A 27,160-nucleotide genomic window follows, 5' to 3' on the forward strand; every position below is an offset into this window, starting at 1 on the left:
GAGCTCCCACGAGGCCGCCACATGGCGACCAAGCGAGGGCCTCGGGGGCGGCTCAGCCCCTCGAGCCCGAGGGGTACGACAAGGTACCCCGAACCCCCCGAGGGATGGACGGCCGCTTTTTGGCCAAACGCCCGATCCCCCGAGGGGGGCTGGGCCCGCCGGGTGCGTTGTGCAGGGGAGGCTTCCCTTCCCTTTAGCCTAGGTACCCCCAGGCCCTTATCACCGACAAATTTGGACATAAGACTGGATGCGTTTGAAAGGTAGCGAGATAAGCTTTCCATGAAGTCCAAGATCAACCAAATCGGAGTTGGCATGAAGGCGCTAGGTCTATTTGAAGTCAATGCTGTCTCCGGAGGCCAAACTGGATTCCAAAACTCATTGGACTTTAATATCTTGTAGATCCTCCATTCATCCGATATATTCTTTGGTAATGTTATATATTTCTCATACTTGGTTGTATGCATATACTTGATAGTCACATCAGAACTATTGAAAACGGTTCATCTTCAACCCCCCTCCTCCCCCTACGCTATTTCTCTCCTTTAGTTCTCATTGTATAAGTCATATTTTGTTAGAATATAGATGTGCCCACAACTTATGTCTCAACATTCTTTTTTTATTTTTTCTCACTGTTCACATAGGTTGAAAGCACTTCAAATTGATTTAAACATCAAAATTTTAAAGTTCGAGCAAATGCCATGAAAAATTTCAAAATATTTTTGAACTTTGGTGATTGTGTCATCTATAGCTTTAACAAATTTCAGCTTAAAATACAACTTTGTATAAAGAGTAAAAAAATGTTATTAAGGAGTAAAATGAACCATTTTTAATAGTTTAGTGGATAAAATGAGCTAAAAAATAGTTCAGGGGTTAAGTGATCCATTGAATTAGTTTGGGGAAGTAAAATGTACTTTTTTTTCTTATAATTAAAACTTAATTAATCATGCGCTAATAGTCTTTTTATTTTCCGTGCCCTAACTTCATCTTCATTAGAACCGAACAGGTCTTAGCTCAGTTGTAGTTGAGCTAGCTGCGCCGATTCTAATTAGTTTGGAGAATAGGAGTTTGGTTGGGAGTCAAGTCGAGTCATTGAACGGTCGGAGTTCCTTCCAAAGGAGCTGCCTTTGAAGTTTTGGAGCATCACCAATGTACTCCCTCCATACTGAGAAGAAGTTGTGTAGGATAATGTTTAAGTCAAATCTTGGGAATATAAATTATAAATAACTCTCAAGTTGTTAAGTTTGTAAATGTAAAAATTATATGAATAGATTTGTCTTGAAAAATATTTTCATAAAAGTATACATATATCACTTTTTAATAAATATTTTTATAGAAATAAGAAGGTCAAAGTTGTATTTTAGAGACCGTGTCGCTGTCCTAAACGACTTCCTTTACGAGTATGGAGGGAGTATATGGTAAAAGTGATCCATATAAATAGGACCCACGTACATAGATTTTAGCTGTAGCAATTCTCAAAATGTATATAGATACAAGATAGCATTAGGAAAAAAGAGAAGTAGAGATAGATATTATTGTTTATTATATGTGGATAGCTAATCCTAACGACTGACATACTACTGACATATAAGAGGCTGAACCAGGGTTTACGATTCCGACGAAATCTGACCAGACTTCACAAAATTTTGACGTTTCGACGAGGCTCGAAAGTAGAAACCGTCTGAGATTTCGAGAAGTTTCATCTCAATTCAAATTTGAATTGATAAAAAAAGAAAAAATCAAATAAAATCTTGTAAATACTATGATACTCATATAATCTATTGGGATATAAATTTTCGAAAAAAATAATGTATTGTGTGTATTTACTGAAACTTACATTAGGAAAAAAAAGAATAATGAACTAAAAAAAGGAAAACCCTTACATGGGCCAAAACCGATCGGAATTAAAAAAAGGAAAACACTTACCGATCGAAATTTCGATGATTTCGATCGGAATTTCGTCAAAACCGACCAGTTTTCGAGAACTTGTCCTCAAACTCAGAGAATTTATATTCAAATTTTGGTTTATAAAATTTGTTCGGAATTTACCACCGAATTTCGTGAAATTCTGAATTTCGCCACTGCCCGAAACGGAAGGGGCCTGTACAAATCGTAAACCCTAGGCCTGTACAAATCGTAAACCCTAGGCTGAACTCCCAACTTTCTTCAAACTTCCAACTTTTTTCAGGAACTAAACACACCCGAAATAAAACATAGGAGATAGACTATGCCACAAGAGGAATCAGCAATGAAAGAGTGGGGAAATATATTCAATTATTATTAGTGAAGCATCTTATTGCCTGCTTTTACACCCCAATAGCTTATACATCCCAACAAAAAATCGTAAATTCAACACCGGCAACAACAAAACCCCAAAACTCACTTTGTTTTGACACTGACGCCGTCTGTTCCAGCGATGATCACCGAAGTCGCCATGTCCAGGAACAGCCCATGCTCAACGACGCCTTCCAAAGCTGAGATCTCCTTCCCTGCTGCCAACGCATCCTTGATCGGCGTCTTGAAGTATAAATCAACGATGTAGTTTGAGTTGTCGGTAACGTAGGGTTTGCCGCCTTCATCCAATCTCAGCTTCGCCTCGCATCCTTCATCGTTAAACAGATCCTGCAATCTCACTTGGTTGTACTTCCAGCAGAACTGCACAACCTCCACAGGCATGGCTAGACCACTCCCTCCTAAGCCGGTAACTAGCTTTGTCTCGTCAACAACAACGATGAACTTGTCTGATGCTGCCTCAACCATCTTCTCCCGGAGAAGGGCACCACCTCTCCCTTTCACAAGGTTAAGGTCTGGATCGACCTGTTTTGATACCAAAATGGAGGTATTCAGGTAGGTAGCTATAAAATGGTGACTTGGGAGAAAAGCAGGGACGAGGATACCAAATCATAGACAATAAAATTACATAATATTTGACCATAGAGCAGCTGTTTGCATGTCATGGCTTGATCCTGCTAACTTTATCATCACTGTTAAAGCATTTTACAATAGAGATGTGTTGCTAAATGGCCTACTTTCAGATACAAAGCTACACAGAGAAAAGGACAAGGACAAAAACAGATACTCCCGAATTACTACGGCTAATCTGCATAATAAGAAGGCAACACCAGCCACGAGTACCAAGAGTACAACGGTGCAATTTTTACACGGTTGACTAAGAGTTTAGTAGTGATTCTAGTGAAGTTCATGGCACTAACAGCGAGTAGTCACTGAGCTGACAGACAAGCTACCCTTTCCATTGGGCTGTTTTGCTGATCAGCTACTGGGCTGATCGGTATTGGCTGGGCAATTAACACATGATACTATTAGCTATTACAAACTTGAAAAAGGGATTTATTTGAATTTTTAAAGGAACTTCTATACAGAAAGTTTTCTTTCAAAAATTGCACTGTTTAGATTGTTTTCTCCTTCATAGGAGTAGTATCTAAAATGTGACCTGCCAATTAGCTCCTTTACTACTCTTTAGCTAGAACCATATACAAGATTTGCATTTTTGTCCAACTTTATCCATAAAGCTACCATAGGACCATCACACATTCACACCTACAACTTTTTATCCAGAGAAAGAAAAACATTATCAAGGTTAAGTCCAAAAGAAAAGCCTCATTTTCTCTCCAAGTCTCCATGAACGGTGATTGCAGGACAATCATATAGGCTTAGCACATGGTAGAAAGTCAGACCTCCCCATGTTGAAAGCAATGCAAGCCTGAATTCCTTTTTTTCACTCGGAATGGAACTGAACTGAACTAATCCAAGAAAACTGAATTTTTTTGTCCCTCAATGGATTGAGGAAAACAGTTGAGGACTCATGATGATGTAAAAGGAAGGAAGGAGAGGGGGTGGTGGCGAGGCGGACCTCGTCGGCGCCGTCGATGGCGAGGTCGATGCGGGGGTGGTCGTCGAGGGTGGAGAGCGGGATGCCGAGCGACTGCGCCTGCTCGAACGTGCGCTTGGAGGTGGGCACCCCGACGATGCCGCTCAGCTTCCCGGACGCCAGCAGCGCCCCGATCTCCGCGACGGCGAAGGCCGCCGTCGACCCGGTCCCCAGCCCCAGCACCATCCCGCTCTCCACCTGCTCCACCGCGCGCACCGCCGCCAGCCTCTTCAGGTCGTCCTGCGTCAGCGCCGCCGCCGCCGCCGAAGCCGGCGCCGACTGCGCCCTGATGACCCCGGACAGGCGCCTGCTCCGGCGCGAGCCGCCGCCGCAGCGCGCGGCGGATGCGGTCGGGTGGAAGCGGACGGAGACGGTGGCGGCGGCCATGGGAGGAGGCGGTGGTGGTTCTTGGGAGGTCGATGAGGCGTGTGAGGTGGAGTGGAGATGGAGGAGATGGGGGGTTGGTGGTGGAAGGAAGAAGATGGAGATGGAGATGGTGATCAAAGAAAGAGGGGTTGGTGGTGACTTGGTAGGCTAGGGGTTTTTCTAACTTTTTTTGTTGCAATTTTCTTTCTTATTCTTGTCAATAAGAAATGTTTTCGTGTTTAAATTACTGGTCATATTAGGTTGGGTTCATTGTGAGCATAGGACAAAAACATCTATTTCGAGTTTTTTTTTACAAACAACTCGCGTGGATCTCGGTAATTCTGTACGACAGAAATAAGGGACACTTAAATGGTTACTAAGGTCGTATTTAATGTCCTATTTTTATTGAATTATTAGAGTAAGCTCGTACGAAATATAAATTCCATTATGTGATAAAAACACCCCTTTTTATAGCCGATGTCCTTATTGGATTACCTCCTCCGGAAAGGTTCTTTTTTTCTTTCCATTTGTAAACTTTGTTTTCTCTCCATTTCTAGTAAAATTGGGCAATGATATCTAACAGGCCCAGTGAAAATCAAGGTCATTCATTTTAACCGATGTGACACCACCAGATTTCTCTATTGTATACTAATAAATATAAATTTTGGGATTATCATTGGGAATTAATTGGAAAGGGAATGAAATAAGAACATGGTAAGCTGATCATTGGCCTACCGCCTACAGCTGATTAGCAAAAGATAAAACTTTTATATCTATGTCCTTAGCAATTTAAAAGCTAATAATAGGAGGGGGTAATACACGGCCCTCGCGTCGCCCTCGCGCGGCGGCTCGGGGGCGAAACCCTAGCCGCCGCCGCCCCTCCTCCTCCCTCCTCCCTCCTCCCTGCTTCGCCGCCGCCGGAGCTCGTCGCCGGCAAAGCCGGGCGACGCGCTGGGATGGCGGCGGTGGGCCCATCTCCCTCGGCTCCATCTCGCCCCGGCGCGGGTGTGGCGACAATGGCGGCGGGACGGCGAGGTCGCGGTGGCGGGACGGCGAGGTCGCGGCGACGGCGTGGTGGTGGAGCTCCCCGCGGCGATGGCGGCGCGGCGGTGGGGCTCTGCGCGGCTCCGTCAAGGGCGTCGCCAGATCCGGTCGCCCTGCCAGATTTGGCCGGGGTGACGACGGCGGCGTGGCGGCGGGTCTCGGCGCGGCCGGCGACGGTCTCGGTCGACGCCGGCGCCCTCGGACGTAGCAGCTCCGGCGCGGTTTCGTCGGCGATGACAGAACCGGGTCGGCGGCGGCTCTCCGGTCGGCGGCGGCTCGTCCGGTCGGCCAGTGGTGCTCTCGCGGAGCGCGCTCTGGCGCCGGCTGCCGCGTGGTCCTGGCCGGGCTGCCGGCCTACTGCGGCTTTTGCCGGCGACGGGGAAGGCGCCTCCATCTTCCTCCCTTCTGGTCCTCCAGATCCGGTTCTCCCCTTCTTCAGTAGTTGTTCTTCCGGTGCTCTCTGACGGTGCGGCGGCCGCTCCTCTCTTCTTAGGTGCTCCTCCCTTCTTAGGCTAAGCTACTTCCAGTCGATGCCGGGGAGTTCCGTGGTTCGGTAGGGGTGGCGTGCGGAGTTGTTTCGGCGTCCTGTTCGCTGGTCGTCGGCCGCGCCGTTGGTTTCCTGCAGCTGGGTTCCTAGGTGTGAGGTGGTCTCTGGTCGAGCTGCAGGGTTGGCTGTTGAGGTGGAGTCGGAGCTGCTTGTCTTGCAAGCTCGGCAACGATGACCCTCAACGAACGTCCCGGCAACGCGACGAGGGTTTTGAGGTGGAGCAGTTTGAGAGAGCCTTGGGTGAAAACCTTGCCTAGTGCTATCCTAGGTTGATGATATCGACGCTTGCGGGTGCCGTTTCCTCCTTGGAGGTGTCGTCATGTTGGTTCTCTCTTCCTTCAGGTGAAAACCGGGTTCCTTTCGGAATGGGCGTTGACAGCATCCTTGATGTTATTTCCTTGTTGAAGGCTTCGCTCAGAAGGTTTCTGCTCCAGTAGAGGATGTTTGGTGGTTCTGGAGACCTCGTCATTATGTTGTCGAAGCTGCTTGCCTTTTAGTAAGCTCGGTAACGACGACTTCTGTGAGGTCTCATTAGTTGTTTCTTTTCTTTTCTATATTGGTTTTTGCCGGTTTCCCGTTTAATTAACCGTGCTTGTTTGATTTTCGGGCCCGGTTTCCCTTATTAACTGGGCCAATTCTCTTCTTCTATAAATTCCAGCAAGAGATTCTCCTGCCGTCGGTTCCTCGAAAAAAAAAGCTAATAATAAAACAGTAAACCACGATGAAAGACAAACGATGGGAGGCATTATTTTTCTAGTGGGGATTGTCTGCAATACTGCTGATGCAGTAGCAGACACTTACGTGTGGGACCGGGACCACATATCAGCCACTGCTACTGCAAGCAGTACTACAGAGGATGTGCATCCTTATTTTTCGGCTTTATAAAATCGTAAAGGTATACCTCAAAACACCATATGGTTTCGAGAGTCATGTGTCAAATTTACATGAAGAATGTTAGTACATCAGGAAAAGACATGTAATCTTATCTATGCTGGGCATTTCTGTTGGGTACACCATTTTGCATTGCCTGCATCTTTGATTTCTTTTTGTTTTACAAAAATACAAGTCAATGTTCAGGTAGCTGTTTTCTTTTCTTTCCTCTTTTTCTTTAAGCGAAGGGTCAAGACTCCAAGCAGGATAGTTGGCTCCTGGTCCTGATTATTTTGACCTCTTCTTGATCTATCAGCATAGCAGCCTAGTGTTGGACTAATTGAAAGCGTACATTCGCTTTTACGCTTTCTTCAGTCAACAAACGCAGCAAAAGGCACCAGGATATCAGGGAGACAGTTACCAACCTAAAACATGGAAAACAAAACAGATGGACCTCCTAATTTCATGGCTGATAAGAAACTAGTACTCCACTATGTTATAATCCTCACAGTTAATACACCATTTTTTCTGGATTCATCAAAAAGCATTTGTGGGATAACTGAAGTTGCAGAGGGTAAGTTTCTAGGTTGGCTACAGAAGAAAACACAGAGACTGAGCTTCCTGCTCTTGTGCTTGATGCAAAATGAAGTTGCAGCGAACGTCCTTCCCAGCTCAAGTCTTTCAGGTCTGGCCAATGAAAAAGAACAACATCACTATTAGTAAACTAGTAATTACAAAAAAAAAAAAGTGATATAGCTGGCTGGCTATGCATATAATGCAAATGCTCATATGATCCTTGTTGCACCATTTTTTACAATTTCCTTTCGAATTTCCATAATGAAAGTTGCAATCTACCAGATGAAGAGAACTACAAAGTACAAACACGAAGAAAAAGTGACAATTCCGGTTTCAGGTTTCAGCAAAACTTATGTTACTGGAACCAATTCCAGGTTCGGTCGGTAACAATAGATTCACAAAAGGAGTAGCATTTGAGTAGTAGAAAGAATGATCCAATGTTTCAGGGGCACACACACACACAAAAAAAAAAAAAAAAAAAAACAGCAGCACCCAGCTAGTAACATCAATTAAAATGAATTAATGTATTCAGACTGTGGCTTTTGAATTGCGGTAAATACCCATATATTTCTCTGTATCTAACTGAAGGATTAATAATACACTACTACAGTGGCAGATCCATGCATATCCTGTGGGGTCGTCTGACCCCACAGGTTTTTGAAAAACCCCTTTAAAAACCTCGATTTTTATGTATAAATCCAGAGAACTTAGAAAAATGATCCCACTTAAATATAAACTGGTATTAATCGACCACAGGGTTAAATTCTTGGCTCCGCCACTGCACTACTAGCAAGCTTGTCTCTGACTCAAGAAAAGATCACCGATATATAGATGAAAATGATTCTACTAATGCTTATAACATTAGAAGCGACAAAGAGGATGAGAAGAAAAACTGACCCCATATTGGTACTTCCGCATCGCCCACCATTCAGGCTCTGACTCAGAACAAAATATCAGCCCTTTGTTCCTACATATTAATCAAAAGCTAAGCAAATATAGAAGAAAAGATTTAACAAAGGATCAAGAACCATGTAAAACCAACATGCTGATAATAATTAGTAAATTTTTTTAGGGAACAATTAGTAAAATTTAAATTGATACATCACTAGGTACAAAACAGCAATACACTGAAAGAGCATGTGAGGTTCAAAGACTAACCGAAAATGAACTTAGAAGTGCAGATTTCGTATTTCATAGTACCCTGAATGAAAATCACATTAGGCCCACCCTTATAGACTTCCTAATCATTAACAAAAGCTGGTAATACTCCAACAACTTAAGACACCGCTTATTCATAGAAACCTTAGGCCCTAGTTCTATTCTTCAACTCTAAACTTCAACTTTCTCGTTTTCCGTTAGCACGCTTTTCAAACTGTTAAATGGTGTATTTTTTTTAAAAAAAAGTTTCTATATAGAAGTTGTTTATTATCTAAAAAATATAGAAGTTGTTTAAAAAAGCAAATAAATCCATTTTTCAAATTTATAATAGTTATTACTTAATTAATTATGTGCTATGAGTTTTCTCGTTTTGCATGCAACAAAAATTCAACTCCCAAATAGGAGATTGAACGGGGCCTTAAGGTGAAATCACTCAGAATATTTGGGTTTTCACCAGGATATTCTACTCGGTAACAAATCCGCATATAAATCGGCTCAGGCTTCCTCATAACAAGCAATTAACTTTTTACCTACTGCACGTCTGAACCTTAGCTGAACCGGAGACCAAATTGCCATATAACACGCTGGATATATAACTGAAGATACATTGGTGTAAGAACAAGGAAGAACCTTACCAGAATTGGCGATAGCAACAGGTGAAGATGTGATGGATGAGGCTACACGGGCGCGATGGAGGGCTAAGCATCAGCTGTCCATCACTTGCCGGTGACCAAGAGCCGGTGCCAAGATGGTACTGAGCAAGGTAGTTCTCTCCGGCATGGAAGCACACAATGGAGTTGCCACCAATGGACAGTAACCAGCCAGGCGAGACGCACAGGCTCCGCGCACCGATGAAGAGGACATGGTCACCAATGTTCGCCACTGGCACAATCATACCCATGGCAAGATCAGCAAGCCTGAGAACCAAAATGCGCGAGAGGGAGCTGCCATTGTAGCCGACCAGCATGAGCTCGGAGTCCAATTCCACTAGAGAAGGCAGGTGGATCTCCTCGCTCGAACATGTCGCGATCCTCCTTGGAGGAGGCACCGGCGGCTGCGCCACCGATTCCTCCCCCTCACGCCGCCGCCGTCGCGGCGGATCGATCACCGAGACATGAATCAGCCCATCCCTGCAATTCACCACATACAGCTTCCCCCCTGGAATGACAATGCATTGTCCAATTGGTTCTCCTTCCATGTGCTGATGACCCAATCGTCGTCGCCGGCCGCCGCGAACGCCACGCGCCCAATCTTTTCGACAGCGAGCATCACGGTAACAATCCCCTCATCGGCGACATCGACGGCGGCGCAGATCTTGCGGATCTGGTGTGAGAATCGGGTAGCGGAGGTGTTGTACATCCAGCCGGTGAAGATGTACATCGGATCGACGGTGGGGTCGAAGTCCAGGTGGAGGAGCTGGTGGGCGAGGGAATCGAGGCGGGGGGAACTCGGCGATGTCGCCGGTGAAGGGGTGAAGGAGGCGGATGGCGGTGTCCCCGTCGCGCTGCAGGAGGAGGAGGCCGTCTGGGGAGTCGAGGACGCAGTGGTCGCGGAGGAGCGGGAGGGGGACGCGGATGAGTGCGGCGGCGGCGGAGGCGGAGAGGTCGAGGAAGTGGGCGTGGCCGGCGAGCGCGCGGTGGCCCGGGAAGCGGCCGAAGCCCTCCGGGAACATCATCCACCGCGCGCCGGGGTGGAGGAGAGGGTCCAGCACGCCGCGGCCCCGCGGGGAGGGCGCGGCGGCGCGCCACGGCGAGCACACCGCCCGGAACCGGACGTAGTCCGTCGACGAACCCCCCCCCCCCCCCCCCCGCGGCGATGAGCTCCGCCAGCTCGGCCGGCAGATACGCCCAGCAGACGCCGCCGCCTTGCTCCGCCATCTCTCCCGTCGCCGGCTGGCCGTCGCCGCCGCTGCTTCGCTTCGGCTTCCTGGTGCAAAGCAAACAGGTGGAGTCAAATTTAGTCAAGCGGCGAGAAATTTGCACAAGAGACCTAGGAGATTTCGTCAATTACAACTATGCCCCTGGATGATGTTTTCGTATCATACACGCTGTGAGTTGCAAGTAGAGGTGAAAACGGGCGGATGCAGTCAGATCATGGCATTCTTGTATTCTAACCCATATTTTCCTATAAATTCGGAGTCGGGTACGGTTAGTGTCGGATAATATATCACTTATCCCGTATCATATCGCATATTATTTTCTTCGAATCGGATTCGGAAACGGATATCTGTTTATATCTCTAATTCATAGATATTAAATATATAATAAGGTAATTAAAGTATTAAAAGAGATACATCAAGAGAAAAAATGTACAATATTACATGTGAGCTCGTAAAATAGTGATTAACCAATCTTTTGTCATGTTTGTAGGTAGATTTATTATAGATTTTAATACATATTTTATAATATGGGATATACGGGCGGATACATGTCTTCCCGTATTCTAACCTATATTTGCTAATGAATTCAGATTCAAATTCGGATAGTATCGGGTATTCCATTTTTTCTCCCATATTCCTCTTGCGAGCCTCGGGTCGGGTGGGTGGGCGGGGAATACCCGCCCCATTTTCACCCCTAGTTGCAAGGGAATATATCATACCTGAACAAGCTTCCCATGCACATCAACTAGCAAATGTCACAAAAAATTCTTAAAAAAATAGACATATACTTCCAATAGTATTATACCTACATGTGAAATCTTATCTCCAAATTCATTATATTTTAGCCATAACAAAAAAGACAAAATTCTACCATTAAAACTATTAGAATTACGGCTAAAATATTCTAATGAATTTGAATATGAGACTTTGCAGATATGTGTAATACTATTAGGAGTAAATGTTTAATTTTTTATAGAATTTTTCATGACATTTAGTAGTTGGTGTGTACGGGAAGCTCCCGAGTTGCGAATCGTTAAACGCCATATCTTAAATGAAAAATGCTACATGGTATTATGTTATCTATCATCTAATACCTGCCTCGTCCGAACGGGATAATACCTCTAAGGTATCGCATGATACCTAGTAGGTATCAACTGATTCCCAGATATTAGACGATACCTCTAAAATATCATCTCATCGAACGGGACACTGTCACGTCGTATTTTTCTAAATTAAAGTGACAAATAGTTAAATGTTCCCTTTCTAAATTAGAAAAAAAAATAGAGGGAGAGATGTGGCTGTGCTAGTATGAAATTGTATTATTTCCTAGGGCCATCCAGGCATAATGTTGACCATGCACGGTGAAAGAAAAAAAAAAAAGAAGCATAGAAGGACAGAGAAAAAAAAAGAATAAAAAGAAAAACATCTCGCGCCGCCTCGCCCCTCCCCTCCCCCTCCGCCGTCGCCGTCGCCGTCGCCGCCGCCGCCGCGCCGCCTCCCCCCTTCCCGGGGGCGCCTCCACTCCACCACCTGCCGCTCGACCGCCCCGCGCCTCGTCTCCACGACCCTCCCCGTCCTTCGCGCACTCCGCAGTAGCAAAACCCCTAAACCCCTGGGTGGCACGAAGCTTGTACGCGGCTTCGGCGGCGGGCGGCGGCGGCAATGGCGAAGGTCGCTGTCGGCCAGTGGGTACCCCATGTGGAGGCCTTCGTCGACGTCTCCCGGCCCCCGGCCCAACACGTGCGCTTCCCCTTCTCCAATCCCCTTCTCCCCTCTCCTTGATTGGATTCTGAATGCGTGCAGCTTTGCTTCAAATTCGTTTTCTCTTTGAATAATCTGGGTAGAATTATCTTCATTATGAGTTTTTTTGGGGGGCAATTTCCATCGTTGGTGGCAAGTCCTGGATTCCGCGGCCGAAATTCTAGCACTTCTTTTGTTAGGGAAGTGGTATTTCAGCTCTCACTCTAAAAAAAAGAAGTTGGTATTGAAGTGTAATACTGTAATATGGTAGTATTGATAATAAGTCTCTTGGTTAACACATTGGATGGATGCTGCTGCTGACTTGCTTGAAATGTGGAATGCAATGCGATTCATTGTTGGACTAGTTTGTTGTTGATTATAATGTTTTTTTTGACGGAATTGTTGATTATAATGTTGTAATGATGTGCGTGCACAACAGTCTGCCAGTGTGGATGCCCTTTCTGCCTTGGTGAATAAGGACAAGCTGACTCTCTTTGATTTGGTATGTCCCAGCCTCATATACCATACATCGAGTTAGGGAAGGTAGTTGTTTTTCAGTGTGCCTCATTGGTGATTTTGTTCAGGTGTCAAAGATGGAGATGTACTTGACGACGACTGACCACATTGTTAGATCCAGAGGTTACCTTTTCTCTTTGCTTTGTTTTGCTATATTCCAAGTTCGATTTGCCTTATTTTTGTGAGAAGCGATCAACTAATGAAAGTAAAAGCTTGAACCTTTCTGTGGGCTAGATTAGGGATATGGTCACCAGTTTCTTGCTATAGTTACTTAGCATTGTTGGCACAGTTCTAGTCTTCTAGAAGATGCAGAAGACAATCTCTTCTCTTTGTGAAGATTATCACAGATCTTTACTTATATACAAATACTGAAAAGGGGGAAAAGCATTTCACTTTACTAGAATCTATGATCCATTTGCGAAAATGTGAATTATTTCCAATCATTATTCTCTTGTTGTGTGACCGGCCAAACTTCTCTTGCTTGGTGACTTGTAGATTTCAGTCGAACCTCATATTGTTTGTCAACAATCTCCTTTTTTTTTTTTTTGCAGGAATCTTGCTTCTTGGGGAAATATTGTGTCGAATTTCATTTAAACAGTTAGATGTTAATGCTATTTCAACATTGTCAGACTTCTTTATATCAAGATTGGTAAGTGTAATAATGTGAATCATAGTTATTTCCTTTCAAACTACTGTTCTCAGCTCCTGTAACTTCAGTACTTCACTATAGAAAGAAATTCAATGTGTTACTTTATGTTGATTGGCATTTGGTGTATGATCACAGCTTCTCAAACAAGTAGATCAACAGTTCTTTTTACTTGATTAACCCAGTAATATGACCTTCTGTTGTTATTATTGTCTCTTTGTCAAATGTCGAATGAGATCAAACACCTGGGGGATAAGGACGTAAAATTAATGAAGCAAAATAGAAGAGATTTGTTGAATTTGTGGTGCGATGCTTTCTTGGGAAAATTAAGCATGGAAATATATATTTTTATTTGCTTACATTTGCTTTCTCTCCACATTTAAACAAGCAAACATCCACATCTTTAATTCCAACTTCTCAACCCTTGATGTGAATCATCACCATCATAGATTTCCAGCAATTAATTCTAAATGTACTGTTGAATATGACTAGCTGAACTGCAAGGCACCATGCTATATTTATTCAAATGACTGAGTTCTGGTCACTGCTAGGTTCTAATGTGTGCCTATGATTATTTTTGTGTACACCACATATAACAGAACAGTCAGAATTGTGTTCTAATCATTGTTGAGCATTGCATGCTGAGTGAAAAAGGGAACATGGTTTTAACTAGTATCATAGCCTCATTGGAGAAATGGGATTGAATTTCATTATTTGACATCTCTAGAAACTGACGACTTTAAAAGTTGTTAGCAAACAAAGATTTGTCTAGGCTTTTTATTTGATTAAAGACGAAAAAGGTTAAACTAGGTGTCTGAGCTTGGTTCTAGATTAGGCACTCTTTAGTCGTTTAGTTTGCCTAGATTGGACCTAAGTGTCATTTGTAAAGAATATTCTCCTTGTGAATTGCTTTGGATAGTTTAGAAGTTCTTATTTTTCACATTTTTATTTTTTATGTGATGAAAACATTGTGTGGAGCAAATTGGTGAGCTCAACATCTGAATATCTGATAACTCCTGTTATACTGTATTTATTGTCTCATGCTAAACTGTAATTATATTTATATTATGGTGCCATCCTTTTATTATCATAACAGTAATCATACTTATTTTTACATATCAGTCAGATTGGCAAGCACTTCGAGGAGCACTTGTTGGATGTTTGGCCTTGTTGCACAGAAAACAAACTGTTGGTAGTATCATCATTGCTGATGTCAAAAGACTTCTCGAGACTTTCTTGCAGAATGTTCAAGTCCAGTCACTTGCAGCTGCTGACCGCAAGGTTTATGTGATTATTTATTTTTGTTGCAGAGATGCTTAAACAAGAATTTATCCTAGTCGAATCCATTGACAATTTTTTATCCTTTTTATTCTCTTTCCAGCTATGCTTTCAAATTCTGAACTACATACTGGATCACTACCCTGAGGCTGTCAAAACAATGGTATGGTACTAAGTCAGTATCTGGACAACAGTAGATCACTGCATCATGCTGAAATTATCTTAGCCTAGTTGTTATTATAACAGAAACGACAGTGCCTTTTATCAATCCTATCTGTGCATAGACTATCTAATAATGATAGCAGCAGCACAGCTTCGCACTTCCTTTGCTTTAATATGCTATGTTTTATTGTTGTGATTATTCCGCGGTATGTTGGCACTTCCCTCATCTGGCAATCATATATTATCTTTTTTATTCCGAAATATTTGACTCTTTTGGCCAATCATGAAACATGCTTTGGACAAAACATGACAATCCAATAATACTGCAAGCATAAACAACAAGGTATTTAAGAGTCATATGGGTAGTTTTGAAGTATACGTTGGGTATGGGGAAGTGCCAGCTATTCAAGGGTGGAAATAAAATCATTATTATGAGCCTCTGACATGAAGGCTCAGTTTGTATTGAACTGTCGTTTTGGTCACTTGCCCTAGATGCTTAGTCTGTTCTTTTGGTTTTGTTTGGTCATTAGACTTTTAAGCGTGCATTGTATTTTCCGACTCTTGGGGTGGGATTGTTTTTCCCCCTTGCATTCTTCTTCTCTTATTAATGAAATGATGTGCAATTCTCTTGCGTGTTTGAGAAAAAAAGGGTATTTCACTGTCAGCGTGTACTTTATGTTCCTTCTTAGAATTTTGAATGTATAGTATTCTCATTTATGAATTCTGAGGTTTTGACATGGAGCCATGGAGGCACAGTTTCCTTTTCACTATCAATCTGTTAGTAAGTTTATAGTCCACTTCAATTTTCGGAAAGATGAGTACAAACCAATACAAGTTCAATTGGTATCATGAATTTCTAGGGTGATGAGCTTCTGTACGGAATGTGTGAAGCAATTGATGAAGAAAAGGACCCGGAATGCTTGAAGCTTTCATTTAATTTGGTCGAAGCTGTCATGAAGCTATTTCCAGATCCATCTGGTTTGGCAGCACAATATGCAAGCGAAGTTTTTGAGATTCTGAGTAAATATTATCCGATCTACTTCACACATGTATGTCGATTGACCGTTTTGACTTTTAAGGCATTTTCATGTGCTTTATTGTTCTATTAATAGCTGTTCTCAGCCTTTCTTTCTTCAAAGCAGCATACTGATTGTGCATTGTTTGTGTATGTAGGGAGTGGGTGATGATTTAGATGCTACAAGGGATGATCTTTCTAAGGCACTAATGGTATGAATATAGACATATAATATTTCGCTGATTTGAGAGTGTTTGATCTTTGTGGTATTTGTTACCCCTAGATTCTCTTGTCATGCTAATTAATGATGAAGTAAGGCTTCCTATTATTGTATTTTGTTGGCTAACAATCTGTTTAAATCTATACAGCATGCCTTTTGTTCAACCCCATACTTTGAGCCATTTGCAATTCATTTGCTTCTAGATAAACTTTCTTCCTCTCTTCCATTAGCCAAGGTTAGTAGCTAAACTTACTGCATTACATATGCTTCAACAACCTAAGAAAGAGAAATCCTGTCCGTGTATTTTTGCTGAAGTATCCGCCTTTATTTTCTTACAGCTTGATTCTTTAAAATATTTGGATAATTGCATCCGCTGCTATGGTGCAGACAGAATGGGTAGACATGTAACCACTATTTGGTTTAAGTTGAAAGAAGTGATATTTAGCCTGTCCATAGACCAAATTTTATCAACCTCAGGGGCTAAAGACATGGAGAAGAATAAGAATGAAATAGTATCAGAAGCTCTCACTTGTTTGAAGACAGCTATTACTCAAATGGGTCCTTCAGATGAAGATCGTTTGATCAATTTAATTTTACTGGATGAGGACATTGTAAGTAGCATCCATTCTGTGGCAAGTGAAGAAGCCTCTGGTTTGACTTCATTGCAAAACCCGATTCAACTGCATGCCCTTGGAAGTGTCATTTCTATTCTTGCTGAATCATCTGCATATTTCTGCACTAGAGTTCTTCAAGCGCATTTTGCACGCTTGGTAGATAGTTTGGAAATCTCAGCTGGTCGTGAATCTCAGCACTTGAATAATTGCAGTGGACCATCTTCTGGTGCTATTAACTATGGTGCACTCTATTTATCTGTCCAAATGCTTTCATCCTGTCGAGAGGTGGCCTTGACATATAAAGAGGAATTTTCTCCAATTAAATCAGCAAAGGAGTCTTGGTGGCTTATCTTAGAGAAAAAAATGGACTCACTAATCCATATTCTTCAATCATTACTAACCATTGATTCTCAATCTGTCCAGTCAGCAGACAGGCAAGAATATGTTTCGTGTGCTGGTATGTCTAAGTATAATTTAGTAATTTACCACATGCAATATTTTGTGAACCAATATGTACCTGTCAGGTGCCACATTTACCAAAACACTGTTGATCCATGTTGATAAGTTGACATGTTTGCTTCAGATAGTTTGTTTTCAAGTATTACGCTTCAAGCTGTAAATAAATAAAATACACGTAGAATCCATATCTATGCCCTGTGGTAGTTAGCACATTTAAATACACATAGTTTGTTACTTTGTTTTCAACTTTGTTATATCTTGCGCCTCAAGGCCATGTTTTAGTACTAAATGTTTGATTAATGGTGCTGTTAATTTTCAGTTTGCCCCCAGCTTCTTTAGAATTAATGAAGGTTGAGCTATCTGTCCTGATTTGGTTATTTATTGTAAATGATTTGCAGTGAAGGGTTTGATAATCCTTGCAACTTTCCCGGAACCCCGTTTACCTCTATCGGCTAGTGCATATGAGGATGTTCTGCTGACGCTTACTTCAGTAATTATGAGCAAGTATGAAAATATGCATTTGTGGAGATTATCATTGAAAGCATTGACCACCATTGGCTCGTCTATTGTGGAGTTTCATGCTTCTCAAAAGGAAAATATTTATAACAAAGTTGTTGTTGACAAGATTAGTTCTCTGGATGAGCCTTGTCGAACTTCAATACCCCTCAACCTAAGACTTGAAGCATGTTTCGAAGTTGGTACTTCAGGTTCAAACTGCATGTTAAGGGTTGCTAAATCTCTTGAAGAAGCTGTTGTCGGCAATATTTCTGAGGCAACTGAACATAGCTCTTGTTTTCATAGCTCTTGCATGTCCCATTTCTATAAGCAACTGAACAAAATATTTTGTTGATCATGCAGGTTAATGGAAGAGTAAAATGCAGCGAATATGTAGTCAATCTTCTTGAATGCTACTGTGGTCGGGTCCTTCCTTGGTATGTCAACCTTGCCTTGTAGTAATGTAGTTCTATGTTAGGAGACGTGGGAACAAGTCTGTGATCTAAAACTCGGATTATGCAAACCTAACCGTAGAAAATGTTACAGAAATTTGATGAATAGATAACATGAGCCTGAAACGTGATAGGATTCTCAAACATGGCCAGCACAAATGACCATGACAATGCATGTTTGATGCATGTGGACAGCATTAGTTTCCAATCTTTTTGATTGGATATATTTTGATCAAACTATCGTTTCACAACCATTTTCTTCATGGCAGGTTGTTTAATTTTGGTGGTGTCAATGAACTTGCTTTGAACTTCGCTATGCGTCTCTGGAATGAAATTAGGGACTTGGCTACTTCAGATAGAATCGGATCACAGGTGAAGCTCTATCAAATTGAGTGTCTCTTCTAGTTTAAATGGACTTACTGACACCTAGATGTCTTCATAATATATGATGTTACTGAGGATTTGGTGCATAATCATGAAAATACTAAATCTCCTCTCTCTCTCTCTCTCTCTCTCTCTCTCAGGATCTTCTTAGCTCACTAATGATGGGAATGAAGCTTGTAATCGGAATCTGCACAGAGGAACAACAGTCACTGATTGTTCAGAAAGCGTATGACACAATATCATCGATGCTGTCTCTTCCAGTGAAATCAATGACAAGACATCTTTTGGCTGTTGATGAGGCAGTTCCTCTATACTCTGTTCGTGATACATTTCTCATGTGTATGCTTTCATCGGTTATAGTTGGTCTTCGGCCTCAAACACCTGTACCAGATATGCTGATGATAATTAATCTCTTTACGGTCTTCCTACTGAAAGGACAAATTCCAGCTGCCCATGCATTAGCTTCTATTTTCAACAAAAACCTACACAATTCAGAATTCTCACATGAGAATAAACTGGATAAAGTGATTGATACTATTCTTGAGAGGTGTTTCTCAACAATATCAGTGCGAAGCAATATGAAGACATCTCTCTCTTGTGCTGGCCGTTCAGATGATGCTAATTGCTCAGAGATCTTGTCTGGAAGCATTGAATCAAAGGACGATATCATCTCTGGCTTGGCCTGGCTTGGCAAGGGATTGCTTATGAGTGGAGATGAAAAGGTGAAGGATGTTTCACTGTTTCTTCTTAAATGTCTATGCTCAGATCAGAGTTTGGCTGGCATTTCATCCCATCAGGAAGAACATGGTATCAGTGATTCATCATATGCTTCTCTTGCAACATCTGCAGCTGATGCATTCCATGTGATGATGAGTGATTCAGAAGTTTGCCTGAATAAGAAGTTTCATGCAAGAATAAAACCACTATATAAGCAGCGTTTCTTCTCAATATTGATGCCAATTTTTCTCTCTAAAATCAAGGAATCTACTGTGATGACTACAAAGTAAGTGTCTACATTCGTACTGCTTTCCTTATGGTCTGTGCTGAAACAAGTGACACGGCTGCATCATTTGTCATACAAAAATGATACATAGTTAACTTCAGGCATAACAATCCAAAATGGACTGAAGTAAAAGAGACTTTTATGCCTATTTCTTTTATCTGGGGAAGGCATTTCTGTTGACAAATTAGTTGGGTACTGTAATTTTATAGCCTAAGGACTAATTAGCATAAGCGTCATTAACTATGTATAAATTTCATGCCTGTTCTCATAAAATGTCTTCATCATGAGTTTATGCCTAAAAAGTGCTCTTTTTGTTTCTGGATTTAAGTTATGATATTGCCTGGCAGTGGCCTTATTAATTAGAAAATTGATTCCTATATATATGGAGCCTTTTACAAATGTTATATTCTTCGAAGTTACTGAGAAAAATATCATTCTATGCAGATTGGTTTTGTATCGAGCTTTTGGGCATATCATTTCCAATGCTCCAGTACCAGCAGTTATAACAGAAGCCCATCGGGTTAGTTCTTGATTATGATCCATACTATTACATGTGCAATATTAATATTAGCATGGACATCCTTTGTTGGATCATACATCCAGACCATGCTAAATTGCTAATCAACCCATTGTTTTGTTCCCCCTTTTTATTTCAGATTCTACTTGTGATGGTTGATAGCATAGCTAAATTAAGTCAGGATGTTAAGGATAAAGATCTAGTGTATAGTATATTGCTCGTCTTATCTGGAATGCTGATGGATGAAAAAGGTGAGATCATTTATTGCTCTGTTTTATATACATTTTCATTTTTTGTTGTCACTGCTGCAAACTTGATGCACATTATTCGATCTAGTTGCTAACTTATCAGTATCATTTTTCCTATGCAGGCAAAGAATGCATTGTGGAGAACATCCACATCATTGTCAGTGTCCTTACGCAGCTCGTTTCGTATCCTCACATGATGGTACCTTTGTGTTATTTGCATTAACCATTCAATACTAACCGTGCATTTGTTCTGTTTATGGAATCAACATGTCTCACAACCTTTTCTTATTGCCCTTCCTTTAGGTTGTTCGAGAGACAGCCTTACAATGTTTAGTTGCCATGTCTAGTCTTCCTCACTCAAAAATTTATCGCATGCGACCACAGGTAATTCTGATTGTAACTTATTTGGAAAAATATGCATGCAATAGTCTGTAGTATCCTCTTTGGAAAAATATGCAGCCGATATGGTCTGGAGTAGGCATAATGTTGTCAACTGTTAATATACTTGTACTATACTATGGGCCTTGGCTCATGGATAGTTGTCTCCTTATTGGCGGGAGATAATAAGGTGTCATGCTTCAGGTCTTCAGCTGCACATTTTTAGTACAAATAGATAAATGCATTTAATACAACTTACCTTTATTTGCTTAGTTCATATTTTTTAGTTCAGATGAATTTGTTAGACGCAAATAGAAGTTATTAAATTGAAAACACTTATATGACAAAGGCATGCTCTTGCAGATCCTACAAGCTGCAATCAAGGCTCTTGATGATAAGAAAAGGAGAGTTCGCCAAGAGGCTGTTCGTTGTCGACAAACATGGTATGAAAACCTTTATCATCTTTGGAGCCAAGGACCTGGTCTTATGATTTTTCCCTTCATTTTGCTGCAGGCAATCATTTGCTTAAAGATAGTGTTTCTGCTATGATGGTATCATTCGGGTTCGGAATTGCTTACTAGGCCATCCTGTTGGCCGTTGATGAGGTACAAGATATCTTGATTGGTATGTCATGCTACCATTTTGGGTCATTCCAACGGCTCAAACCTCTTTATCTCCTTACCTTCCCAGGTTAATTAGCTGTCAGCTTGATGCACATACACAGGCTCGGTGTCCTGTTGCGTAAGGTGAGGACTGTACAGCTCGACACACCTTGAAACCTGTTGTTCATCCGGTGGCTGTTGAGTTCTGGATTGGAGATATGAACCCTAGGAAACAGTGGACAATGACTTATGACTTGTGCCAAGAGCTTCTGGGGGACAATCTGCTCACCTGCATTTCAATCCCTTTGTAGTCCCCCTTGATCACAAATCATCCTCGTTCGATGACTACAATGCAACTTAGCTGGACGTTGCAATCCCGTGCCCTCAAATTTATCGCGTGCTCCTTAACTGTGGTAGGATAATACTATCATGATATCACCTCAGTGAAAGATAAGTTCAAACCAAGTTCTCTGCATATTTTTGCCAGTGCAGTAGCTAAATTTTCCCTCTTTCGTTAGATTGTATTTTGTGCAAATACTGTTCTTCCTGGAATGGTTGATCTCCCTGCCGAATACTGCTGTAAGAGCTAAGAGACGCCTCACATACAACGCATCTACCAAATTATGTTTGCCAACATCATAAACAGTTGCAGCATGTAAGCCACGTACATTATTATTATTACTGTAATGGTTCATATATTATTACCTCAAATTCATGGCTAATACATTGGAATGCAATACGATAACTACATATGTTTTCCCTATAAAGAGTTATAGTTACTGGCTGCTGCTTTTCAGCAGGGTAACAACTACTAGTAACAAACTCAAGAGATATATTCTATGAATCTGAAGCGTCGAGTGCAGTGAAAATGGCCATGAAGATGTTGACGGTGTCAAGGTAGAGCGAGATGGCAGCCGTGACGTACTCATCGTAGGCGTGCCTCTTGATCAGATTGTCCGTGTCGTAGATGATGAAGCCGGAGAACACCAGCGCCGCCACGCACCCGTACACCGTCGTCGCCACTTTCCCCGTTGGCACCAACATCTGTGCACGACCAAACAAATGTCATTGAGAAATCAAAATCAAATCAAATATTCAGGATGTCGGAGACGAAAATGACGGAGTTCGAAATCAAATCTAATATTCAGGATGTCGGAGACAAAAATGGTTAGTTTTTGCGATCGATATGCAGCTGTTTGGTTGTTGGTATGAGACCTGGATGAGACCGTAGAGGACGAGGACGAGGAAGGCCGCGACCAAGAAGGGGCGGAGGAAGCTGAAGTCATGGCCTCTCTTGGCCGCCCAGAATGTGTAGAGCGTCAGGCCGAACACCACCCCGAACGTTAGGGATGCCGCTTCGATTATAGCAATGCCGGCTTGGTAGTTTCAAGGAAGAAAAAAAATAAGAAGAGAATATTAATTTCAAGATGGATGCAAGGTTAATATCCGTTTGGAATACCCGCTTCAGTTACAATCATACTGTAGTTAAATTTAAAAGTTTTCCATTAAAAAATTGTGACGGTTTTTTAGATAGCTTATAACAATGCCGGCTTAGTTTCAAGGAAGGGGAAAGGAAAAGAGAGAGTATTAATTTTAAGATGGATGCAAGTCCGTTTGGAATGCAATAATTTGATAGAAAATTTTGTAGGGAACACAAATATGTACCTTTGGAAGAGAGGCAGCCCAGGCCAATGGCGCAGCTCATGCAAATGGTGAACAATGCTAGAAGGATGAGGTTGATCGGATGCTTCTTACGGAGAAACATCGTCGGCAGCATAACTGCTCCATATTGTCACCCATCAGCACAATATAATTATCGTTAATCCAACAGTTAATCATACTATAACGTGGCATTATATGTATTAGATGTGTTAATTAGCGCTGCATGAAATTAATGTGGGTCAGTCGTCACCGATGAGGGGGGCGACGATGACGAGCACGAAGGCGGCGAGCGACGCCGGCGTGCGGGCGAGGAAGAAGCGGCGGATGGCCGGGACGGAGTAGACGGCGGCGGCGATGGCGACGGTCACCACCAGCTGCGTCGCCACGATCGCGTACACCTTGCGGATGAACGCCCACCGGAGCTCCGGCCTCTCGATCATGTACGTGCACGCCACGCCGGCGACGCCTACCGCCGGCGGCGGCGGCGGGAAGCTGCTGCCGCCGGCGGCCGGCGCCTCCACGTCGTGGTGGTTGTGCTTGCCCATATCGCCGCCGCAAACCAGTGACGCGCATGCACTTGCAACACTTGGTCGGTGGAGAGGACAACGGAGAGATGGCAGGAGTGACAGATGCCACGTGGCACTATACCCCCTCTTTTCTATTGCAGGATCAAAATTTATGGCTGCCAAAGAATTTCAAGGATGAATTTACAGGATCAAAATTGCTCAGAATTGAGCAGTAAATTTAGTTAAAAAAAAGGGTTAAAACAAAACAATGGTAAAAAGAGAGAAGCAATTCCATTCATCCAAAGGTAAACCAAGCCATCCATGATCCATCCGTCCACCATACATCAAGCAAATTAACCCAAATCAAACATCACCTCCATATGCATATAGAATCTAAATTTGTTCGCGTTTCCTACGTAGATAAGATCACTAGTTTGAACCCAGCATGATAAAAGACCATCCTACTTGTGGCATCTATACAATTGTTGTTTCTGGGTACGCGACTCATGATAAGGCAGAGCATTTTCACATTCACTGATGAAAACGTATATGAACACGATGCGATGCGAGGAGCTCAGTCGGCTGCCCTGAAGAGGGTCATGAGGGAGAGGAAGAGGTTGATGACGTCGAGGTAGAGGGAGACGGCGGCCCAGACGTACTGGTCGTAGGTGTAGCGCTTGATGATGTTGTCCGTGTCGTAGACGATGTAGCCACTGAAGATGAGCGACGCGATCCCGCCATAGATCATCTGGGAGATCCTGCCCAGCGGGAATAGGATCTGCAAACGGCAAGTTTCGAATCAGCCACCGAGTTTGTCAAGAACAAGATGAGGTGCACAGGAGATCAAGAGAGTGTAATGCTGCATCTTTTGACCTGAATGAACGCAAACACGAGCAGCACAATGAGGGAGGCGAAGAGGAAAGGGCCAAGGAAGCTGAAGTCACGGCCCCTCTTTGCAGCCCAGAATGTGTAGGCAGTCAGGCTAAACACAACAACTGTTGTAAGAATTGCAGACTCCAGAATGACCTTGCCTGTTAAAACAGCATAATATATTAGTGACCACCTGATCTTTTACAACCAAAAAAAAAAAAAAAGCAACTCCGGGACAAAGAAACAGAGTACTGAGCAAAGATAGGAATATAGGATATGAAGAGTAAACATCATTATCTACTAAAATATCTATAAAAAATGTTGCATGCAATGCTTTGTACATACATCTGCTGTTTACATGAACAACTTTTAACCACCACTAGAACACGGGCATATTATAATATGGTACACATCATCAAAGAAACTAGTTCAATAACATTTATAGATGTATAAGATACTAGTGCCTTCCAACAGATAGCAGATAGGTCGCAATGTTCCAAGAAATACTACTCAGATAGACATAGCACGCATTCCATCTCAATTTAATCAAATGATATTAAGATAAGAGTATTTTTCGATCTCATGTGAAAAACCTTTTTTATTATCAGTTTTAGGTTAGTACTGCAACCTAAAGTCCTAAACAATAACCTTACAAAAACTATGCACAAGATATTCTTTGGACCCAAACCACACATCATACTCAAATTAGTACTGTCACAAGATGGCATTATATAGAAGATTCGAACAGTGACAGGGTAAATAGTAAATAGCTTTAGAAATAGGTTCCAGATAATAGTCTATGGAAGATTCTATTCATTTGCATGTCTACAAAAGAAAAGTTAAACATGCTCAAGCCTCAACATTACAAAAGGCAAAAGGAGCCAACATTAATAAACTAACCTAACGTGCAAGCTGATTGTATTCCGAATACTTTTATAAGATTAAGAAACTAAGCAATGCCAAAAGGGGGAGATATTCCAAATGCTTCTGACTCGACAAGCATATATTAAAGTCACAACAACCTGGCCTTACACAAAGACCAAGCAAAATGCGCACTCCGACAATGTCTCCGAAATTTCCTATGTAGCCCCACCATAAGCATATTCTTAGCAAACTTAACACGGCGAAAGCAAGAAACTAAATGCAAACGGACATCGATATTTCAAGAGAACTAGTCATGAAACACAAACGGGTGTAAAAATTGTGAACACAAGAAACAAAACAAAAAAAAATTGATGGCGAGATCGATGATCAGTTACCACTGGTGAAGGCGCATGTCATCCCAACCGCGAAGCTGATGGCGACGGTGAAGAGACCGAGCAGGATCAGGTTGACCGGGTGCTTCTGGTGGTAGTAGTACAGCGGGCAGAGCACTGCACACCAAACCAATCAACCATTCTTATTCAGAACAAACAATTGCAATCCACACAGTAGAACACACACACACAAATAAAAAACAATCTAATTCTAGTGGCGAAAACTAGGTCAAATTAGTCATTATTAGGAGTATGTATGTGCGAAAATACACCACGCACCCACCACCCCACCATCCACGAACCCATCATCGCTTTGCCTGGACGTAACGGCATCAATACGTGCACGCACGAACACACAACACGCAAACCCAGCGCAGTTGATCATCCCACTAAACTTCACAACACAATTTTGCAGGGGAACACATATTTCCAGTGGAATTTGGGGGAATCCGATTCGAAATCTAAACCGTACGCAACGCAGCAGAATCGAACTGATTCGAATTCTTCCCCCATTTTCCTTCGCAAGAAAAAAAAAACACCATCGAAACCCTAAAAAATTGAAACAACCATGTGAAGAACGGGGAACTCACCGATGAAGGGGAGGATGATGAGGAAGATGTAGAGGCCGAGGCCGGCGTGGGAGGAGACGAAGAAGTGGGAGATGGCGCGGACCTTGACGACGACGGCGGCGACGGCGGCGGTGAGGAGGAGCTGCATGGAGAGAATGACGTAGATCTTCCGGATGAGCGCCCACCTCATCTCCGGCGGCTCCGTCATCCCCGGGTAGAGCTCCCTCGCCCCGCCCGAGGTCCCCGCCTCGACGTCCCCGCCCTTCTCGTACCGGAACATCTCGCCCCCCCTCCTCCCACTCAACTCACCCCCACTTCTCCTCTAGGGTTAGCTCTTACCGCGGCGGCGGCGGCGGCGGCGCGAGGAGACGACGCGGCGGCGCAACGGAACGGAGACGAAGACGACGACTCGAACGACTTCCCGTGTGAGATAGACTAGTAGTACTAGTACGTATCCTCCTTTATAGGGAGAGAATGACCCGTGGGAGAAAGCTCGCTGACAGGTGGGGCCCGAAATGTTGTGTGGTCCACATGTCGGTGACGGTGAGTGGAGTTGTAACGGTAGCATCAAGCGGTTTTTATTTTCCCCGAATGGTTTTCGAAATTTGGGGGGAATGGTGGGGCCGGGGAGGCGGTGGGGCCCGGACAGCTGTGAGACGGGGTGCGGTGAGGTGGCGTCTCTCGGGTAAGGTAGGTGCACCGGATCCTTCTGGACCGAGTCCACCGCGTGTGTGAGCGCGTGCGTTGAGCGGACGCGTACGAGGTTTTGTCGACAAATGGAGATATATTAGCCCATCTGGCCCATGTAGCCCAGTTACGTCTTGTTTGGATACGGCCCCATACACGTGCTTGGAGTGGCATTTGGGCCTATCTAAAGGAAACGTTTTTGCTCTTCAATTTTGTGGACAAATTAAGTAATAATGCCTTGAAAATAATATATTTCATTTCTCAAAAATATATATATTTCATCAACACATAGATACACATGCATAATTGTAACTCTCGACCCTTGTAGATGTAGCTATCCACTCACAACAGGGACAGATCACTCATCACTCAAGTCTTCTATTAAGAGAGGAGGAAGAAGAGAGAGAAGGAAGAGCGTGTGTGTGTGGAGGGAGGATATAAGCTCTCCCTCTATTAGAATTCTGGATCCGCACTCGGCTCACGATGATGATTCCAATGTTCAAAGTGGAACAAACCGCAAGAGTCATGGCGAAGGCCTTCGTCAAGAAAATGTTG

General features: G+C 43.0%; 4 protein-coding genes and 1 pseudogene across 4 annotated transcripts; 1 reads left to right on the forward strand and 4 right to left on the reverse strand.

Moving 5' to 3' along the window:
* Nucleotides 1-2,246: 2,246 nt before the first annotated feature.
* On the reverse strand, nucleotides 2,247-4,399 carry LOC127780799 (probable ribose-5-phosphate isomerase 3, chloroplastic). Its single transcript, XM_052307770.1, has 2 exons — nucleotides 3,869-4,399; nucleotides 2,247-2,814 (listed from the first exon to the last, which is right to left on the reverse strand). The coding sequence occupies exons 1-2, from the start codon at nucleotides 4,271-4,273 to the stop codon at nucleotides 2,377-2,379; spliced, it is 843 nt and encodes a 280-aa protein (XP_052163730.1). The 5' UTR covers nucleotides 4,274-4,399; the 3' UTR covers nucleotides 2,247-2,376.
* Nucleotides 4,400-7,164: 2,765 nt separating this feature from the next.
* On the reverse strand, nucleotides 7,165-10,399 carry LOC127778566 (uncharacterized; annotated as a pseudogene).
* A 1,313-nt stretch (nucleotides 10,400-11,712) lies between these two features.
* LOC127779036 (MMS19 nucleotide excision repair protein homolog) lies at nucleotides 11,713-21,767 on the forward strand. The gene is made up of 21 exons (XM_052305711.1): nucleotides 11,713-12,066; nucleotides 12,506-12,568; nucleotides 12,651-12,705; nucleotides 13,134-13,231; nucleotides 14,351-14,509; nucleotides 14,610-14,669; nucleotides 15,529-15,717; nucleotides 15,842-15,895; nucleotides 16,052-16,138; nucleotides 16,242-16,974; nucleotides 17,375-17,748; nucleotides 17,835-17,908; nucleotides 18,193-18,295; nucleotides 18,448-19,310; nucleotides 19,755-19,830; nucleotides 19,967-20,078; nucleotides 20,198-20,274; nucleotides 20,379-20,459; nucleotides 20,817-20,896; nucleotides 20,967-21,058; nucleotides 21,144-21,767. The coding sequence occupies exons 1-20, from the start codon at nucleotides 11,989-11,991 to the stop codon at nucleotides 20,980-20,982; spliced, it is 3,432 nt and encodes a 1,143-aa protein (XP_052161671.1). The 5' UTR covers nucleotides 11,713-11,988; the 3' UTR covers nucleotides 20,983-21,058; nucleotides 21,144-21,767.
* Nucleotides 21,692-23,398, reverse strand: LOC127779037 (protein LIFEGUARD 2-like). The gene is made up of 4 exons (XM_052305712.1): nucleotides 22,968-23,398; nucleotides 22,721-22,834; nucleotides 22,271-22,431; nucleotides 21,692-22,099 (listed from the first exon to the last, which is right to left on the reverse strand). Exons 1-4 carry the CDS (start codon nucleotides 23,260-23,262, stop codon nucleotides 21,893-21,895), a joined length of 777 nt encoding a protein of 258 aa, XP_052161672.1. The 5' UTR covers nucleotides 23,263-23,398; the 3' UTR covers nucleotides 21,692-21,892.
* Nucleotides 23,399-23,492: 94 nt separating this feature from the next.
* LOC127779038 (protein LIFEGUARD 4-like) lies at nucleotides 23,493-26,345 on the reverse strand. The gene is made up of 4 exons (XM_052305713.1): nucleotides 25,940-26,345; nucleotides 25,353-25,466; nucleotides 24,097-24,254; nucleotides 23,493-24,001 (listed from the first exon to the last, which is right to left on the reverse strand). Exons 1-4 carry the CDS (start codon nucleotides 26,196-26,198, stop codon nucleotides 23,798-23,800), a joined length of 735 nt encoding a protein of 244 aa, XP_052161673.1. The 5' UTR covers nucleotides 26,199-26,345; the 3' UTR covers nucleotides 23,493-23,797.
* Between the last annotated feature and the right edge of the window lie 815 nt (nucleotides 26,346-27,160).

The sequence above is a fragment of the Oryza glaberrima genome, chromosome 7 (genome assembly GCF_000147395.1).
Source record: "Oryza glaberrima chromosome 7, OglaRS2, whole genome shotgun sequence".
Taxonomy (NCBI): Eukaryota; Viridiplantae; Streptophyta; class Magnoliopsida; order Poales; family Poaceae; genus Oryza; species Oryza glaberrima.

Coding starts and splice junctions, on each gene's coding strand:
- LOC127779038 (XM_052305713.1), bottom strand. CDS start 26,198: ATGTTCCGGTACGAGAAGGGCGGGGACGTCGAGGCGGGGACCTCGGGC. Junction 24,255..25,352: donor GACATGCGCCTTCACCAGTG/GTAACTGATCAT, acceptor CTGTTTTAACAG/GCAAGGTCATTCTGGAGTCT. Junction 24,002..24,096: donor TCGTGTTTGCGTTCATTCAG/GTCAAAAGATGC, acceptor TGCCGTTTGCAG/ATCCTATTCCCGCTGGGCAG.
- LOC127779037 (XM_052305712.1), bottom strand. CDS start 23,262: ATGGGCAAGCACAACCACCACGACGTGGAGGCGCCGGCCGCCGGCGGC. Junction 22,835..22,967: donor CATCGTCGCCCCCCTCATCG/GTGACGACTGAC, acceptor AATATGGAGCAG/TTATGCTGCCGACGATGTTT. Junction 22,432..22,720: donor GGGCTGCCTCTCTTCCAAAG/GTACATATTTGT, acceptor GAAACTACCAAG/CCGGCATTGCTATAATCGAA.
- LOC127779036 (XM_052305711.1), top strand. CDS start 11,989: ATGGCGAAGGTCGCTGTCGGCCAGTGGGTACCCCATGTGGAGGCCTTC. Junction 16,139..16,241: donor CCTCTCTTCCATTAGCCAAG/GTTAGTAGCTAA, acceptor ATTTTCTTACAG/CTTGATTCTTTAAAATATTT. Junction 20,460..20,816: donor TTTATCGCATGCGACCACAG/GTAATTCTGATT, acceptor ATGCTCTTGCAG/ATCCTACAAGCTGCAATCAA.
- LOC127780799 (XM_052307770.1), bottom strand. CDS start 4,273: ATGGCCGCCGCCACCGTCTCCGTCCGCTTCCACCCGACCGCATCCGCC. Junction 2,815..3,868: donor CCATCGACGGCGCCGACGAG/GTCCGCCTCGCC, acceptor GTATCAAAACAG/GTCGATCCAGACCTTAACCT.